This window comes from Choristoneura fumiferana, chromosome 8, assembly GCF_025370935.1.
Source record: "Choristoneura fumiferana chromosome 8, NRCan_CFum_1, whole genome shotgun sequence".
NCBI lineage: Eukaryota > Metazoa > Arthropoda > Insecta > Lepidoptera > Tortricidae > Choristoneura > Choristoneura fumiferana.
In genome coordinates this window covers 13,705,718-13,721,976 of record NC_133479.1, presented here as the reverse complement: position 1 = coordinate 13,721,976, position 16,259 = coordinate 13,705,718, and the positions used below count along the sequence as shown (strand labels likewise).

General features: G+C 37.4%; 1 protein-coding gene across 6 annotated transcripts in view; it reads right to left on the bottom strand.

Moving 5' to 3' along the window:
* The window catches only part of LOC141430559 (uncharacterized), a 207,416-nt gene extending 192,555 nt beyond the window's left edge, over positions 1 to 14,861 (bottom strand). For all 6 annotated transcript variants that reach the window (XM_074091310.1, XM_074091314.1, XM_074091315.1 and 3 more), the window contains exon 1: positions 14,439 to 14,861. In XM_074091310.1, the coding sequence (XP_073947411.1) occupies positions 14,439 to 14,452 (14 nt within the window). In that variant the 5' untranslated portion in view covers positions 14,453 to 14,861. The remainder of the gene's footprint in view (positions 1 to 14,438) is intronic.
* Between the last annotated feature and the right edge of the window lie 1,398 nt (positions 14,862 to 16,259).

Genomic DNA, 16,259 nt, shown 5'->3' with positions numbered 1-16,259 from the left:
GTGTACTTTTCCAACTTATTCTTTTTACTCATTAACTGCACAAACAGTACAGAAAATAGGAAGGCGGATGTGGGAGTTGCCGCAACTATGGACGCTTGCAACAATAAAAGTAGCACAAGCGTATAGCCGACCCCACAGGGCGAACTGTTTTTATAAGCTTTTATTTAGTTTCACCTGTCCCGTTGTCGGTCTGTCCGTCTATCTGTCGATCTGTCTGTCTGTATGTAGTCAAATCTTGCAAGTAATATTTGATCAACTTCCAGTAGTCAGATTGACTTTAAATTTGGAATACTTATGTAAATCGCGTGAAAATACAATAATCTAGTAGTGACATCCAGGTAGTCCAGCCAGGATCGTCTCCGCAGGACGGAACTCTTCAACAGTTAATAGCATCGACTTGAAATTTGGTATGCAAGTACGGTCAACAAAAAGTACAGTCAGCAAAAAAAACTTGTATTAAAAATCAAACTTTTATGATTAGGTTAGATAGCAAAAGTATCAACGTTTGTTGGCAACATTACTCGTCAACGACGGGGCCCTTAATTAAACCATTGTATCATTTTATAACTATAATCCATTTTGTAGTGGATAATGGTTTTCCATCGTATTTTATCGGAAAAGTTCGTATTTATTGTGATGTCTCAATTAGATCCAGTATCCATCATACAGCCGTACATTTTTCATTTGATGTTGCTATCATCATCATCATCCCAGCCTATACATGTCCCACTGTTGGGAACATGCCTCCTCTCACAATGAGAGGGCTTGTGCCGTAGTTCCCACGCGGGCCCAGTGCGGATTGGGAACTTCACACACACCATTGAATTGCATCGCTGGTTTCTGCAGGTTTCCTCACGATGTTTTCCTTCACCGTAAAGCTCGTGGTAAATTTCAAATGTGAATTCGCACATGAATTTCGAAAACTCAGAGGTGCGAGCCGGGGCTTGAACCCACGATCCTCTGCTTGAGAGGCGATAGGTCAAATCACTAGGCCACCACGGCCTATACTATAGTTCGACATTAATATTCAGGTTAAAGAAAAATATAGCTCCATCGAAACTATCGATGATTCCGCCAATCTCGAGGTTAGAAAATACACTATCGGTTGGCCGTTGTACGGTAGCTTCGGTGTTCAGTACACGGATGAGAACCTAAAATAAAACACAAACATACATTTTGTTAAACTACCTACAAGTATAATTTGTTAATTTTTATAGACTTAAATAATACATTTATAAAATGGGTATGTGCTAGAGCAAGAAAGAAATTTATGTGTACGGGGCGAGGGAATCGGGAAGGGAGGTCATATAAGGGAGTGGTAATTTTGGAGCAATGAAAGAGCATGTGCTCGAGGGTGCCCTCCATGCCACATTTACACATGGAATGGCTTCGGACCCGTATTTTGGCAAGGAAGACGGAGAGCAAACAGGTCCCTTACGTAAGCGAATAATAGTGGACGTGATATTTTTGGGGATCGATCTGGATATAAAGAACCACGGCTTAATGGGCAGATGTGGTTGAAGTTTCCCATAGTGTTTGGCTACACGAAGACGAGCAAGCTGCCAGAGCGTTGCAGGCATGTCACTCGTTAAAACAATAATTAATTGACACTTCGGGTGCCATCGTATTCCGATTGGACGTAGTGTAGCAAAAACGTTCCAAACCTCAACTATTTTTTTTTTGATTTTGAAACTACTTCATAAGTGAAATTAAAGAATAAAATGTCAATTCTCTGCAAAGTTTTTGCTAAAATGCGTCCGATTGTGATCCGACTTTTCCCGATGGAAACTCATTATGCACCACTTGTACTGTGTTTATTGTGCTAGTGCAGGGGTTGGCAATCTTTTGAGTCGGAAGAGTCAAATGTTTCAATTTACAAAATTTAAAAGGTTTTAAAGAACCACAACTTTTTTTCTCGCCAACAATAAATAAAACATGCATAAAAAAAGTGTTTTGATAAAAATACTAATCTATTTATTCATATACTCGTATAAGTAGTGCTGTTCACAACAAATTACATAATATAATACATATAAATAGGGTATTGGTAAATAATATTTGCGTATGGAACTAGGGAGCCGCAGCTTCACATCCAAAGAGCCGCATGTGGCTTGCGAGCTTGCTAGTGGAAAGGTATCGCCTGAATCAGCCAGTAATTTATAACAACATTATCTTATCAACAGACAATTAATACCAGGACGTCTTGATATATGACTAATTCTAAGTACAAAGGTCTGAGCCGAACCTCAGTCATTGTGCATTAGATGTGCCGAAGCGTGACCGACGAAAGGGCGAACGCGACAGGGTGTGGCGAGATACTACGCCTTAGAGCATTAAGCCAAACGAAGGCGACATGCGCACTAATTTCGTTACTTAAATCTGTCACATTGGACGGAAGGTGAGGCATTTAGGATTAGTATGGGGGATACTTACCTAAGAAGATTTATTCGAATGTTTTTCATCTTAGTTGCGATCCTTTTGGCAGAGTGGTCGTGGTTGAGAGTCGAAGATCAGTGTATCTTCATGATGTCTTTCTTGGGAAATCAGTGTGGTGGTATCCCCTTGCTTTCTGCAAAACAGTGCTGGAGTCCGGAGTTCGTTGGCAATAGAGAGCGCTGCTGATCACTTACTTCCGATGTTCAGATGTTTTCCATCCATAACCCAGTTGCTAAGCTGGTGAACTGTTGCGTTCGGTGTGGACGGTAAGCTAGCCAGATACATAATTATTATGACTGGTCCAGGTCATTCAATGTTAACCGTCTAGGTTGGTAATGCATTTGTATTATCTCTAGAAGTACCTACGAGTATATTTGGGCCGCGGTTATCATTTACGATCAGGTGGCCCACGGCCCCTTTGTTTACAAGCTTTTATTTAACTTGCAATGTCAGTATGTTAGCATGGGTCAAATCAAAGAAGCAAAACTTGACCCACTTTCCTGTGTGTGCATAAGAAAAAAAAACAAAGCAAAGAATACGAAATGTCAACTTTAATTCATTCTCAATCCCAGTGTCTGCGTGCAAGCAACGAAATTTCAAACACTGAGCTTCACAACAACGGTCGCACTCCCACATGTAATGGCGACCAATAAGCTAGTATTTACTATTTTTGACAGTGCGACAAGCTTGTCCCAGACCAGTCCGGTTGGTTTGATACTCTAAGCTGCACGCCATTTAATTGCCTTGTGCGACAGGAAGACCTCGTCGGATTGAACCCAAATACGGGTGATACGGATGCATGTTGATAATTTACAGCACAAGGAACCCTACGTAGTAATTAATACGTTGCTGTGATAAGGTAAGTATCTAGATGTTCGCATCATAAGCTTCGAATGCATCAAACGGAAGAGGAAGAGGAAACTAAAAAAAAACCTGCTAAACAGTTGAGACCTTGGGTTCTGTACATCTCTGAATAAGCTGTCCGATTGGTAGTTCTGAAGACATTTGAAATATGAACTAATTACCTACTTAAAAACTTAATCCGATTGACAGCATGCCTTTGCTGTTTAGCGATGGCAATTTGTTGACAGACATAGCTGGCAGCGCTTTGATTTCCAGTTAGTTAGTGTAGTGTCGACCAGATTTAAGTAATTAGTTTATATGCGCCAGGACCCCAGGACCAGGACTGGGTAGTTTACCTCAAAACCGAAAAAAATATTGGGTTTATTCTTTGTATCTCTAGGATAATTGTTTTTATTTCTTTTGTTTTATACAACAAAGGATTTTCATACATAGGAGCATACATTCTTTTGCATCCTAAACTAGACTCCCAAGAGAAAGCGAGCCATTTAACCTCCTATAAGTCGTTACGAATATAAACACTGAATATATTCCATAAAATTGCGTCCTAAATATAAGGTATGGCTTTTTCAATTCCCTAGAGATCTAAACAGACAAACGGTACCGCGGTGGTCTCTAAATCTTCAAAGGGACTATTCGTTCATTACTTTTTTTCGCGAATAGAATTTCATGAATCTAATTTTATTTTGTTTGTTTACAACGGCCTTTTATCTCTGTTTACAGCAGTTATTTTGAGTTGGCCTTGATTTAGGTACGTTTGAATATTTAAATTAAAAACGCAAACGCGTTATGAACGGAGGTAAAAATCATAATGGTTTTTTGAACAAAGATCAAAATACAACACAAAAATGAATAAAGTAATCAGAGCAACATATTACTAAAAGTACCTCGTAAGTACAGTGTAATGTAGAGTTTTTCGAATTACCCACGCTCGATTTTGATTTTTTGATTCCGTACAACTAACTCCGCGACATACCTACAACACTCACAATATCTGGCAATTTTCCCAAAGAAACATCTGAACGTCCACATTTGCTTCTCACTAATTCCATGAAATCGAGAGCTTCCATTTAGTAACATCATCATCATTTAACTTGTAATTTTAGCAATATATCTCCGTTTTTAAATCCCAGTGGCATATGAGCACAAATTACGAAAGTTTAAAACATTAAGATCTGATCATTTAGAGTCAGTAAGTACACATCAAGAAGCGATGCTATACATACTTACCTTTAGACTTGAGTAAACATACCGAAGCTAAGATTACAGATAATTGCGGTCTATACCGTAAAGAAAATACTCAACTGAAGTATTTTTATTAAGTCGAATCCAAAAATACTGGATTACAATTCCGACTGCTTCTCACGTAACGCATTGGCCAAATGAGCGTTTCGTAGAGCGTCGCAGTTTCAGAAAATTGCAAAAACCGATACAAAACTGATTCGACGAGTCATTGATCTGGTTGGAGTAATTAAAAAGTCATCAACCTACTGGCGTCATGTCTGTTTTGTGGCTGTGGACGTCCATTTTAATAGCGAATCGTTAAAGTTTTATTCGCAGTTTAAATCGTGGTAAAGTCGATGTTTTCTGAAAAAGCAACCGACACTTTAGTGCTGACAGAAAAATATTTTTGGACATGTTGCGAAATACTTTTGGAAAATATCGTAATAATACGTTACGTTAAAGTGGAAGACCCAAGTAAGGGCTAACAATTTTTGCTCCTTTAACTCCGGCCAAAGGTTGTGGTGTTACGTTAGTTTAGAGAAGTATTTTGGACGACCGGATGGCCAAGTGGTTAGAGAACCTGACTACGAAGCTTGAGGTCCCGGGTTCGAATCCCGGCCGGGGCAGATATTTGTATGAATAATACTAATGTTTGTTCTCGGGTCTTGGGTGTTTAATATGTATTTAAGTATATATTTATTTATACAAATATGTTTATCCGTTGCCTAGTGTCCATAGTACAAGCTTTGCTTAGTTTGGGAATAGGTCAATGGTGTCAAGTGTCCCATGATATTAATATTAATAATTTATTTATTTTTTGGTTCCAATCCCATTCCCATCTGGGTCATTTTTTGCTTACAGCGCATTGAATATAACTAATGCTATATTTATTCATAATGCTATTTTTATTCATAAATAAACAAGTTTGGTGAAATATATGAAAACTGAGCGTGTCAATTTTTTAGTACGTCATGTAATTTTTTGTCTATTGACTCAGATTTGTTTCTGTTAATCATAAATATGCAATACAAACTTATTTTGATCTATAGGCGTCATCCACTTATATAAAGGTCCGTGGTAGTGGTAGCGCCTGTTAAAGGAAATAGTTGGTGTCATGTAAACAATAAAATGAAAAAGCCAACAAAAACATGGAATTCCCTTACTTCGCTGTAGCCAGTAAACGATTCTACCTAAGCGTAGTCGTTAAGTTGTAGGATGGTCGTTACAGACTCTGACATTTACTTATACAAAAAGCAATATTTCACCACCTTGAATAGAAAAGATCCTTTTAAAATCGTTGTAAAATATGTTTATGTGCTCATGCAAAGATTTCTCCCTAGAGTTCATTCATTGCTACGTCATTTCGGAGCATCGCACCGTATTGTAAACTTTGCTTGTTACGACTTTAAGCGAGTGCTTTACTTTACGCCCGCCAGTCAATAAGTTTTGATTATGCCTGTAATCAAAAGTTCTGTTATTCAGTTTAGACTTACATCGTATTCCCACCTCGTCAACAATGTAAAGCATACATAGTTATAACAGATTTATCGGGAATAGTTTTGTAACTTGTCACACTGCCGTACGATGAGCTATCAACTACTACTTTATGCTTAAGAATCGAACAATAAATAATATATAGATATCGTGCCAGTAAAAGAGTTATATTTATAGTAATGGTTGCTGGCTATTCACAATGCTGGCGAGACTCTCTCTTCATTAGTTTGTTGCAGCACAAGAGCTACTCAAGGTAAAATTCGTTCAATCATAACTCACGCCGAGAGGACAAGCAGAGCGGCCATTTTGATCTACAGTGCGGGTAAACGCCCGTCGCACTTGTACACTCACTTTTATCAGGGAAAAAACTATCGGAACTACAAACTAGCTTCTCATTATATACTTGCCAACTCTTATCAAGTTTGTAGCTCTGCTCGCTTATTGATCATTGTCGGTGGTAGGACAAGTGCCTTACTCGTGCTTCAAAACTCTGGTACATATATAGTATTCGCTTCCGGACGGATACGGCTCTCAAACTGTTCAATAACAACAAGACGGTGGGTATGATGGAATTAAGTGAGCTTATGAAGGCAGGTATTAAACCAGTTTAAAAAGCTCTTAAGGTGCCATTTAATTCTGTTAGATATGAGGGCAAATTGCCACAAGCATAGCACAGGAGCGTGGTGGTATACTCTTCTTCAAAAAGGGGATAAAACCCATTTGAAGAATTACAGACCCATTTTGCTCCTGAATCATGTAACAAGATATGTGAAATTTTATTGTACCTAACTTAGCTTGTTATGAATGTCGGTCAGCACCCGAATTATGTTAACTTTTGAGGAAATGATTTCCTTTCAATTTAAAGACTTATTTATTGAAACAATTTTATGTTCCAGTATAAATAATTGCATATTGTAGTAAGACATCTATCTGTCAGTCAGTTGAACAAATCTGATTAAGATGTCATTTGAACCATTCGGTTAAAATTATCTTTATTGCATAACTAGTTTTTAAATCTAAATCTTCTTTTTTAAAAACCTTCTCCTGACAATATCAAACATAACAAAAAAAAAAAATTAGCGAAATCGGTCCAGCCGAGGCCGAGATGAAGGAAAATAGGGATTCATCCGCGGCTTCGCACACGTAAATCATTCAATCCAGCAGCTGAATTGAAATTTTGGGATTTTTTAAAATTCCCGTGGGAATTCCCAAAAATTTTATCGTGGTTTTCATTGACGTTACATTAAAAACAATCATGTCAAATTTCATGACTCTAAGCCCAGCGGTTGTTGTTTCGAGATTTTATCCCTATCCCGTGCGTGGGAATATCGGAATAAAAAGTAGCCTATGTTTTATTCCAGATATCCGGCTATCTAAATACCAAATTTCATTTAAATCCGTCTAGCCGTTTCAGCGTGAAGGAGTAACAAACATAACTCACTCACTCACTCACAAACTTCCGCATTTATAATATCAGTAGGATTAAGATTAGTTTAAATAGTTAATGGAATAAAGCTTTTTCGGTTCCGTAATGTTTAAAAGTAAACCTCATCATTTTCGGCCAATACACGGTCCACTGCTGGGCACAGGTCTCCTCTCAGATTGAAAAGCCCAAACTGTAGTTTCCACATAGGCCCCGTATAAATTTTTTAAATATTATTTTTAGTTAAAAATTTGTTAGGTAACAAGAGCTTTGTAATCTTCTTTATCTAGTTTAAGAAATTTGAAATTTAAAGAGATCAGTTGAGATTACGTAGAACCAGCAACATTTCAGTGCATGCAGTGGTTATTTCTGATGTTATATAAAAACATAGATATAACCATTTCAAGTTGAAAAGCTACAAGACAGGTAATAATCTACTAAGTCTCTATTGACCTCTATTCAAAGCTTTTCATTTTACAACCCGCTCTGAAAGCCCTTCATAATTCAGCCTTCGAAAGGTAAACCGTAGCAGCTCCCAAAGTCCTTATTTATCGAAAAGTTCAACTTGACCTTATAAATCATGAGTAAATGTCCAAATTAATGAAACTTTAATAACCTCTACATAAAAAGGGATTCTCGTCACGTCTCCCAAACCCTTTTTTACGAGATTTCTCTTGGGCAAAATGCGAAGCGTCTTTCACATTTAATATTTTCACGGTAACCTATTCTTGCGTAAGCTCGTTGCTTGAGAAAATTACTCCGGATCTACCGTCAAATGAAATCAAATGAACAACCGACACATTAATGACATGCTTGAAATATAGCACGTTACAAAGCTTGGTTTGTAACGTTACGAAGCCATGAAACACGGAACAATAATCAAGCTAGAACTTTTGGACTTACCAAGAATGTAATTACTTTTTTTATGTGAACCATTCCATGGTCTTCAGTGGTTCTTTGACTTTTGAAAAATTTGTAACCAACACTTCGAGACTGTTAGATATAATCAAAAGTTTCTAGAAGAATACAAATGATAGATAACTTAGTTCAAATAGTCACTTGAATTTGTACGATGCAATGAGCACAGCGTAACAGCGAGTATTAATAAAGGTGTTGCAACAACTTCGGAGGAAGCGACACATATTTCACGGTTTACACGATCGATTGGACGCGGGCATTACAGTGTAATTACCATAAGATTAGTCTGCGTGAGCGTTAAATAGGTGATGGTTTTGGTTAACAGCATGTAAAATGGTTGCAGTTGATATTTGATGGCGTAGTAAACATCGGTGTGGGTTGGAGACGTCGAAAAGGGGAACTTGATATCGGCTTCGTTTGGAATTGGCTAATTGTTCAAACTAATCGCGACAGTGACATTATTATGTATTTCCAACAGGTTTTGACAAATTAAAATAATATAGTTATAATACTATATGGTTTTTATTTTAATGAAAAAAATAAATAAAACAGTTATAATTTAAAAATGAATCGCTATTTCCCTTGGTCACGGCATCACGCGTGAACGGCTGGACCGATTAAGCTGATTATTTTTTGGTTGTGTTTGCTATTGTTAGGAGAAGGTTCTTATAAAAAAGTTTTTTTTAAGTACACCGGGGGCGAAGCCGCGGGCACCAGCTAGTACTTACTATAGTAATAATCTATTGCGTTCGCCTCCTGTAATAGGTACTACTTTTAATGAGAAAACAAAGCTTTTATTTATAAAATTAAAATGTAACTAAACAATGTCATTTTATTATTATTATTAATAATAATAAAATATATTATAATTACAAAAAGTACTTTAATCGATTTTTGGACATGCTTCTGTTTTTTTTATTGTTTTTATGTAATTTTGTTATTCTCAGATTAGGTCACGCTATTTTATCTACTGTACTTTAAAAAGGGCTAAAAGATGAGTTTACGTTTAAAATTTGTCACCGGATAGAACAAAAGATGACAAATTGAGCACTAAAATAACTTCATCGTTTAACAAAACCTGACTGAAACACTGAACTCGTGTTAAAGTGACAATAAATATGAAAAAAATATCTAATATTCAAACAGTATTTTCAGATCAATGTCCCGGTCCATATTATTCACTAGATCAAGTAAAAGTTTTACGCCGTTAGACTTATTGATTATTGCTAAGAGCCCCACTTACCCAAACACATAAAATATTAACTTGTTATAATGCATGCGCTAATGTTCTTTGTGATGTGTTATTATAAACGATAATGAGTCCCTTGAATCTCCCACTCGCATGTCAGATGTCGTAAACATGTTTGTTAAGGAAAAATATAAGCTTCGTGTAAAGGGAATTGCAGATGCAGGTGTGACGCGACCGAAATGACGATGATATAGTAATATACTGGATCAAGATAAAGTAACATCAGGTGATTGAAATGACGAGTAGTTCAACCCAGTCGCTGAATTCGGGTAGGCCACTTTTAGGAGAAGGCTACAATTTCAATGTGAATGAAACTGGATAAGTAGAATACAGTATTTGACAACTCCGAAATTTGCTGTATCTTAAATAGTTTTATGAAAATAAAACACACAGCTCAGCATTCTCGGAGCGATACAACTTAGGCGTTTAAAAAATCAAGCCCATCAGTCTCTCAAAGGGCTGGAAACGCGCCTGTGATACACCTCGTGTTGCGGGTGTACTAGAGCGCCGGTGATTGCTCCCAATCAGGTAAGCTTCGTGCTCGTTTGCCACTCTTACATAAAAAAAATATAGGGACTAGAAATATAAACATTGAAAGAAGGATCTTATAACATAACACTGGTACAATAAGTTTTAGGTGTGTCGCCTGATTTTGTTTTGTCGAACGGACACAATACAAAACAATAACTAACATCATCAATTAAGTAGTAACGACAGTAAGTTGATTAGAATGACAGCCGCCTTCAAACATCGTATCTTACGTCAATCGTCAATTTTATGCAGCACCTGACGATTTCATATCAGCCGCCCGCGTAATAAAATTTACAAATAAGCGGAATCGATCATAAATTTCACGTTCAATCAAAATATACATTTCCGTTCACAGTGCAATCAATTTAGATTTATGCCACGTCTTCTGTGCTAAGGCCACGGACACCACAATGTCCGACTGCACGATTTACGATCACATTTCGGTGTTTAGTGTGAGATATATAAATCGTCACATAAAATGATAGCCATTTCTGGCAGCAAGTGCTCGCGTTCCATAAACCACGAACGTGAGTGGGTCGATCGGGTGACAATTGGAAGCTAAATTTCCGTTTTCCTCGCTGTTTTGTTACTAATAGCGCATGTGTGTATGTTGATGATTTTATAGATATTCATAATCGGAAAACTGGTTTACAAAAAGGCCTTGTACTTACTAGTCTCAGTATTAATTAATTCATTTATTTTCTATTAAATATTATCGTTAAGCAGCGAAGCTTGCATTATTGGCTTCCGAAGGTAATTGCAGCTTAACGCTCCAGAGGCCTTATTGTTTAAAGAACTTGAAATCATACTCGTTTTCACCATTTCTTTCTGTCACACGGTATACGGTGATGGTGAAAAGAGACTTAGAATGCGATCGCAAGCGTCCACGCGTTACACAATACGGACAAAGGTTGATAACTATTTATCCCAAACAGATCGCAAATAGATCTGCGGATAAATTATTATTATTATTATTTTGATTTGACTGGATGGAAAACGAGCAAGTGGGTCTCCTGATGGTAAGAGATCACTACCGCCCATAGACACCTGCAACACCAGGGGGATTGCAGATGCGTTGCCAACCTAGAGGCCTAAGATGGGATACCTCAAGTGCCAGTAATTTCACCGGCTGTCTTGCTCTCCACGCCGAAACACAACAGATTCAGATCAGATTTTATCAAGTAAAATATAATTATGATTGTTTTTTTTTGAGTCTTTTTGTATTTTTTATTTCAACTCCAAATTTGTTACTTTTACGGGTATCCCGTGAAACCATATCGTGTCTAGCAGTGGTGTAGGGGTTATAGCACGCAGCACGGAATGCTGAGGACCTGGGTTCGATTCCCAGTGCTGGTCTCTTCTGGTTTTTCTGTCCATGTCTCAGTTTGTATTTTCGATAAAATATAATTATTAAAATATGCAGCGGCGTGACAGTTTTATTTCCATCCGAAACAAAAAAACTTCTCTTTGGTGTAACTAAACAGATATAAGCAATGGTTCTAACATTAAGTCGAGTCTTAGACATGAAAGCGCTTGCCTATTTCAAATTGCTATTAAAGCTTTCAAAGCCCACTTAAATACTTCACCAAGAACTTGACTACAGAGGTAACTTTTAAGTAATCGCAGCTATAATTTAGACAGTACCTACTAGATACTCACCTTTAAAATGTTCCTGAATTTGAAGATCAATGTGTAGGCTAAGTGACAGATGAGATTATGTAAAACAGCTAGTAATGGGTAAAATGTACGAACTATTTATAAAGTAAAGTATCAACACTAGAATGTAAGGAATTTTTTTTGTACTTAGAATTCATTTTCATTCACGAATTGTTAAACATGGTACGGCTAATAAGATTTATCCATAGTCCATACTAATATTATAAATGCGAAAGTGTGTGTGTTTGAATGTTTGTCCGTCTTTCACGTCGAAACGGAGCAACAGATCGACGTAATTTTTGCCATAGAGATATTTTATGGGCCAGAGCGCACTAGCCAGAGAGCATAGGCTACTTTTATCCCGGTAAAATGCACAGTTCCCGAGGGAGCAGCGCGCGATAACCGAATTCCACGGGGACGAAGCCGCGGGCAAAAGCTAGTTATTCCATAAATGATTACAAAGTAGCTAGTATAGTAGTTATAAACAGATAAGTAAATAGATATTTTACTGGAAAATAAAAAATGGAAAAAAAATATGAATAAAACTTCTGATAGAGAAAAACTAGAGAAGTTCAATATTTGTTAAGAGTATATCTACATAAATGCTGTGCTTGAACAATATATTGCTAACCCAAGCTCCAACTCAGGTAGTGGTGACTGTACATATATCTGGTACTAAGACTTTAATCGTCACTGAACCTTTGTGAACCGGTGCGAACCCGCAGGTGACATTACTGTACGACGCAAGCGTTACTACGAGTCTCTATTTTCGTATGTGAGTTTCACTCAGGTAGTAACTCTAGTACTAAAGTACGGACATCGCTCGTGTATCTTCGTACATTATGTTAGTAGGTTTTAGTAGAATTTTTATGGGGTCACTGACACTCGTGCCCAGTTGGTTTTACGTGCGTGAGTCAAACAAGCCTGTGAATTTGCAGTGTAGTAGGTGTTTAATTTGGTAACTTGAAATATTTACATAAATACGAGTAGGGTATAAAAAAAAAACAAAAATAGAAAATAAATTATCACGACATTGTCCTAACTCTAATTGTCCTAATGTCTTGCAGCTGGCGCTGGTCTTCCGTTGAAAGCATAAAAATTATGTACAGTCACCAGCATTAATATCTGCCACAGCGGAGCGTACAAAAATATATGACACGTCCTTCCGGCCCTAGAAATAGAGTCGTATCAGATATTTATGCACGCTTGTGGTGCTGGTGACTGTACCATGTGTGTGACAAACAAAAACAACAGTGAGCCGCGAGCAGTGAGTAGCGAGTGCGAGCGGTGAGCAGTGAGTGAGTGAACAGTGAGTGAGTGAGTGAGTGAGTGATGTACATTACATACTTTTATACATATATTGCACAATCCATACCTTTACGAAATGAAGTTTTTCATACACCCAAAAGAGCAAAAGATTTCATTGATCAACAAGAAGTTGAAACATCCGAAGACTATTGAGTAATGTTAAATTGTTCTTGATGACTAAAACGAGTTTCACATCGAAATCGTACTCGTATATGGTCAAACTACAGTTAAAAATCAGCTGTTGATATCACAAAAGTACCTACATTTATATAATTAAGAAGTAAAATAAAGAGAAGAAAAAAAATGTCCCACGGGAATTTAAAACTCCTCTTCATTTGAAATTAAAGCGATTGAATGCAATTTGCATCCTTTTATGCGGGAATGTAGTTTAAAATGGATAAGGTCGATCACACGCTGCCGATTATCGGCCGTCCTAGTTCAGAGAAATGTGTCAATGCGCAGTTTATTATCATAATTAATTGTCACGTAAAGTAAAGCATCCACCGCGCATAAACTGGGATAGAAACGAAATGAGCGCGCCGCGTTTGTTTTGTTTTGCTTGCTTATTAGTGTTGGTTTTAGCGCACACGAGGAACGAGGATAAAACAGCCGAGTGCTTTTTCCTTTTAAACTTGAACGAGAAAAATAATGTTGGTGTTCTCGTTATAAAAGCTCGTGGTAATTTATCATGACGAAAGCTTCTTCACCCGCGACCTTAAGCAAGGAAATTCTTTTAGTTCATTGATATGGACCTCCGCAAAGTAACGCTTGATTAAATAAATTATCTAGTCATTACTGTTTCACATCAGGGTTTTTTTTAATAGGCAGCGACAATAAACCAAAGATCTCCTAGACATTCTTTATTGAGTGTGATAAACTTAAAAGTCGAATGTGTGCAACCGGTCTTAACCGTTCACGCATCGATCGAAAGCTCCCGCGCGGAATATAAAGCAGGCATCAGAAATAATTCAATAAATATTTCAGTGCACTTGTGGTAACTAAGCCTCATTAGAATTCAAGCAAACGTATATAATGCCAGCACATAAACATAGTTTGTTGACATAGTAACGAGCATGCGCACAACTGATATTATCTCTCTACGCATGTACAATAGATTTACGAATATGTGACGGCTAGTTAAAACAATTTCATTGTATAGCATTACAAAACGGCGTTTAAAATATAATGTGGAACTAAAAACCATATTTTACACTCATTTAATATAAACAAATGTAAAAATTGCAGCTTTAACATACATAATTATATTATTTTATCACTTTATAAGGCTAGGTACAATAATAATCGGTGCAACAACAATCATAATAATAACAAACTCACCAAAACAGCTCCATATCAGCGGCTGATAGTAACGTTCCCGTTCACACTTCCAAACCAGTTACAATCTTAATTACCACAGGAGCATTGTTTTTTCGAATCAGAGGTTCATTAACGGATAAAACTGTTATCAGTAAACATAAACACTCAACGTCTGGCCGCATTCATCGGTTGATAAAACACTCGCCGGCTTTTTACTCTCGGATTCGACTGTCAAAATCACGTGTACCCGCCGAGCTCACGCACACATCCAGAGGTCGTCGGTGACAGCGAAAAACGCTTTTTCGCGCATAACGATCGCTATAGCGCATGACATTGGGAAAATTATGTTCATGTAGCGGACTAACCTCCCACACTGTTCGCGAAGAACTAAGCGCAAGTTGTCGACGTGCACGTGGCCCGTAGCTTACGCGACGACCGCCCTACCAAAGCGACGTGCGTGAACTATGAAAATCGACTTTCACCCGGGGTCCCACGATAGAATTTCGCCTTTAAAAGAGACAGAAGAGCGGACGAGATGAGCCAGAATATGGGACGTTACACACAGAGTATTTCCGTACTGTCGTTTCGAGTGTGCGTAAGATGCGATACGTGCGTTAAGCTACCGTAGAAATGAAAAGTGCATTATGATTTTTTTATTATCTTTTCTCGAGTCGCGCTCGTTCATCCGCGGATAATTCAATGGGCCATTCGGTCTTTAAGCCCAGAAGATATATCGTTAGTGCTATCCAGGGAGAAATTTGATACGGAATTTATTCCCTGAGCTGCGCGAATAAAAAAGATACGCCGTCCATTGTTGTCGGGCGATATTGAAAAAGTTTCTCCCGGTGTAACGATCGCTTCCTTTTGTTTTGTTATTTTAGGGATTATTTGAAACTTAGTGGGCAGTGAGTTTAATCTCCCCTCTTTGTTCGAAATGACTTGCTCTTTTTAAACGGTACCTATCTTGTTGAATCATTTTCTCGTTCGAGAATTCTTTACAATTTCTTCATTCAAATCGTTGAAAAGGTAAAGGCATAGAAAGCACGCTATAAGGAATGCAAAAGCGTGAAGTGACCTGTAGGTCAGTGAGACGAGTTGCGTATAAGTTCATGCATAATGAGTTATTGTTTGTTTGTGCATAAATTAAATCTGACTTATTCAACCTTTGCGATACGATTGTAACTACCTACCGTATTTTACCCGATAAAACAAGGTAAGTATGTATATCGTTAATGTACAGTAATACAGTTGTACGAGCTTTATGTCTTTCAGTAAAAATACTCGCTAAACTACGCTGGTATAAAGCTGTTATTTAATGTTGTGTGGTCACTGCCACAACATCGTAAACAAATAAACTTTTTGTTCTAAAGATCACGTCCATCAAAAGTGTTATATGAAAGTGGTGAAAATAAATGCTGAATTTGAAATACGGGTACCATATTTCAAAATTATAACTGTGATTAATCTTGTTAACTAATTGAAAATTTAATCTGAGCTCTAGTTTTGTAGCTAATATTTAGGTAATTTTTCCAATTTTGAACAAGAAACTACCATGAGAATCACTTATATACGACCAGATGGCCTAGTGGTTAGAGAACCTGACTACGAAGCTTGAGGTTCCGGGTTCGATTCCCGTGTCGGGGCAGATATTTGTAAGAAAAATACGAATGTTTGTTCTCGGGTCTTGGGTGTTTACTATGTATTTAAGTATGTATCTATCTATATAATTATATTTATCCGTTGCTTAGTACCCATAACACAAGCTTTGCTAAGCTTACTTTGGGACTAGGTCAATTGGTGTGAATTGTCCCGTGATATTTATTTATTTATATTAAACTAACT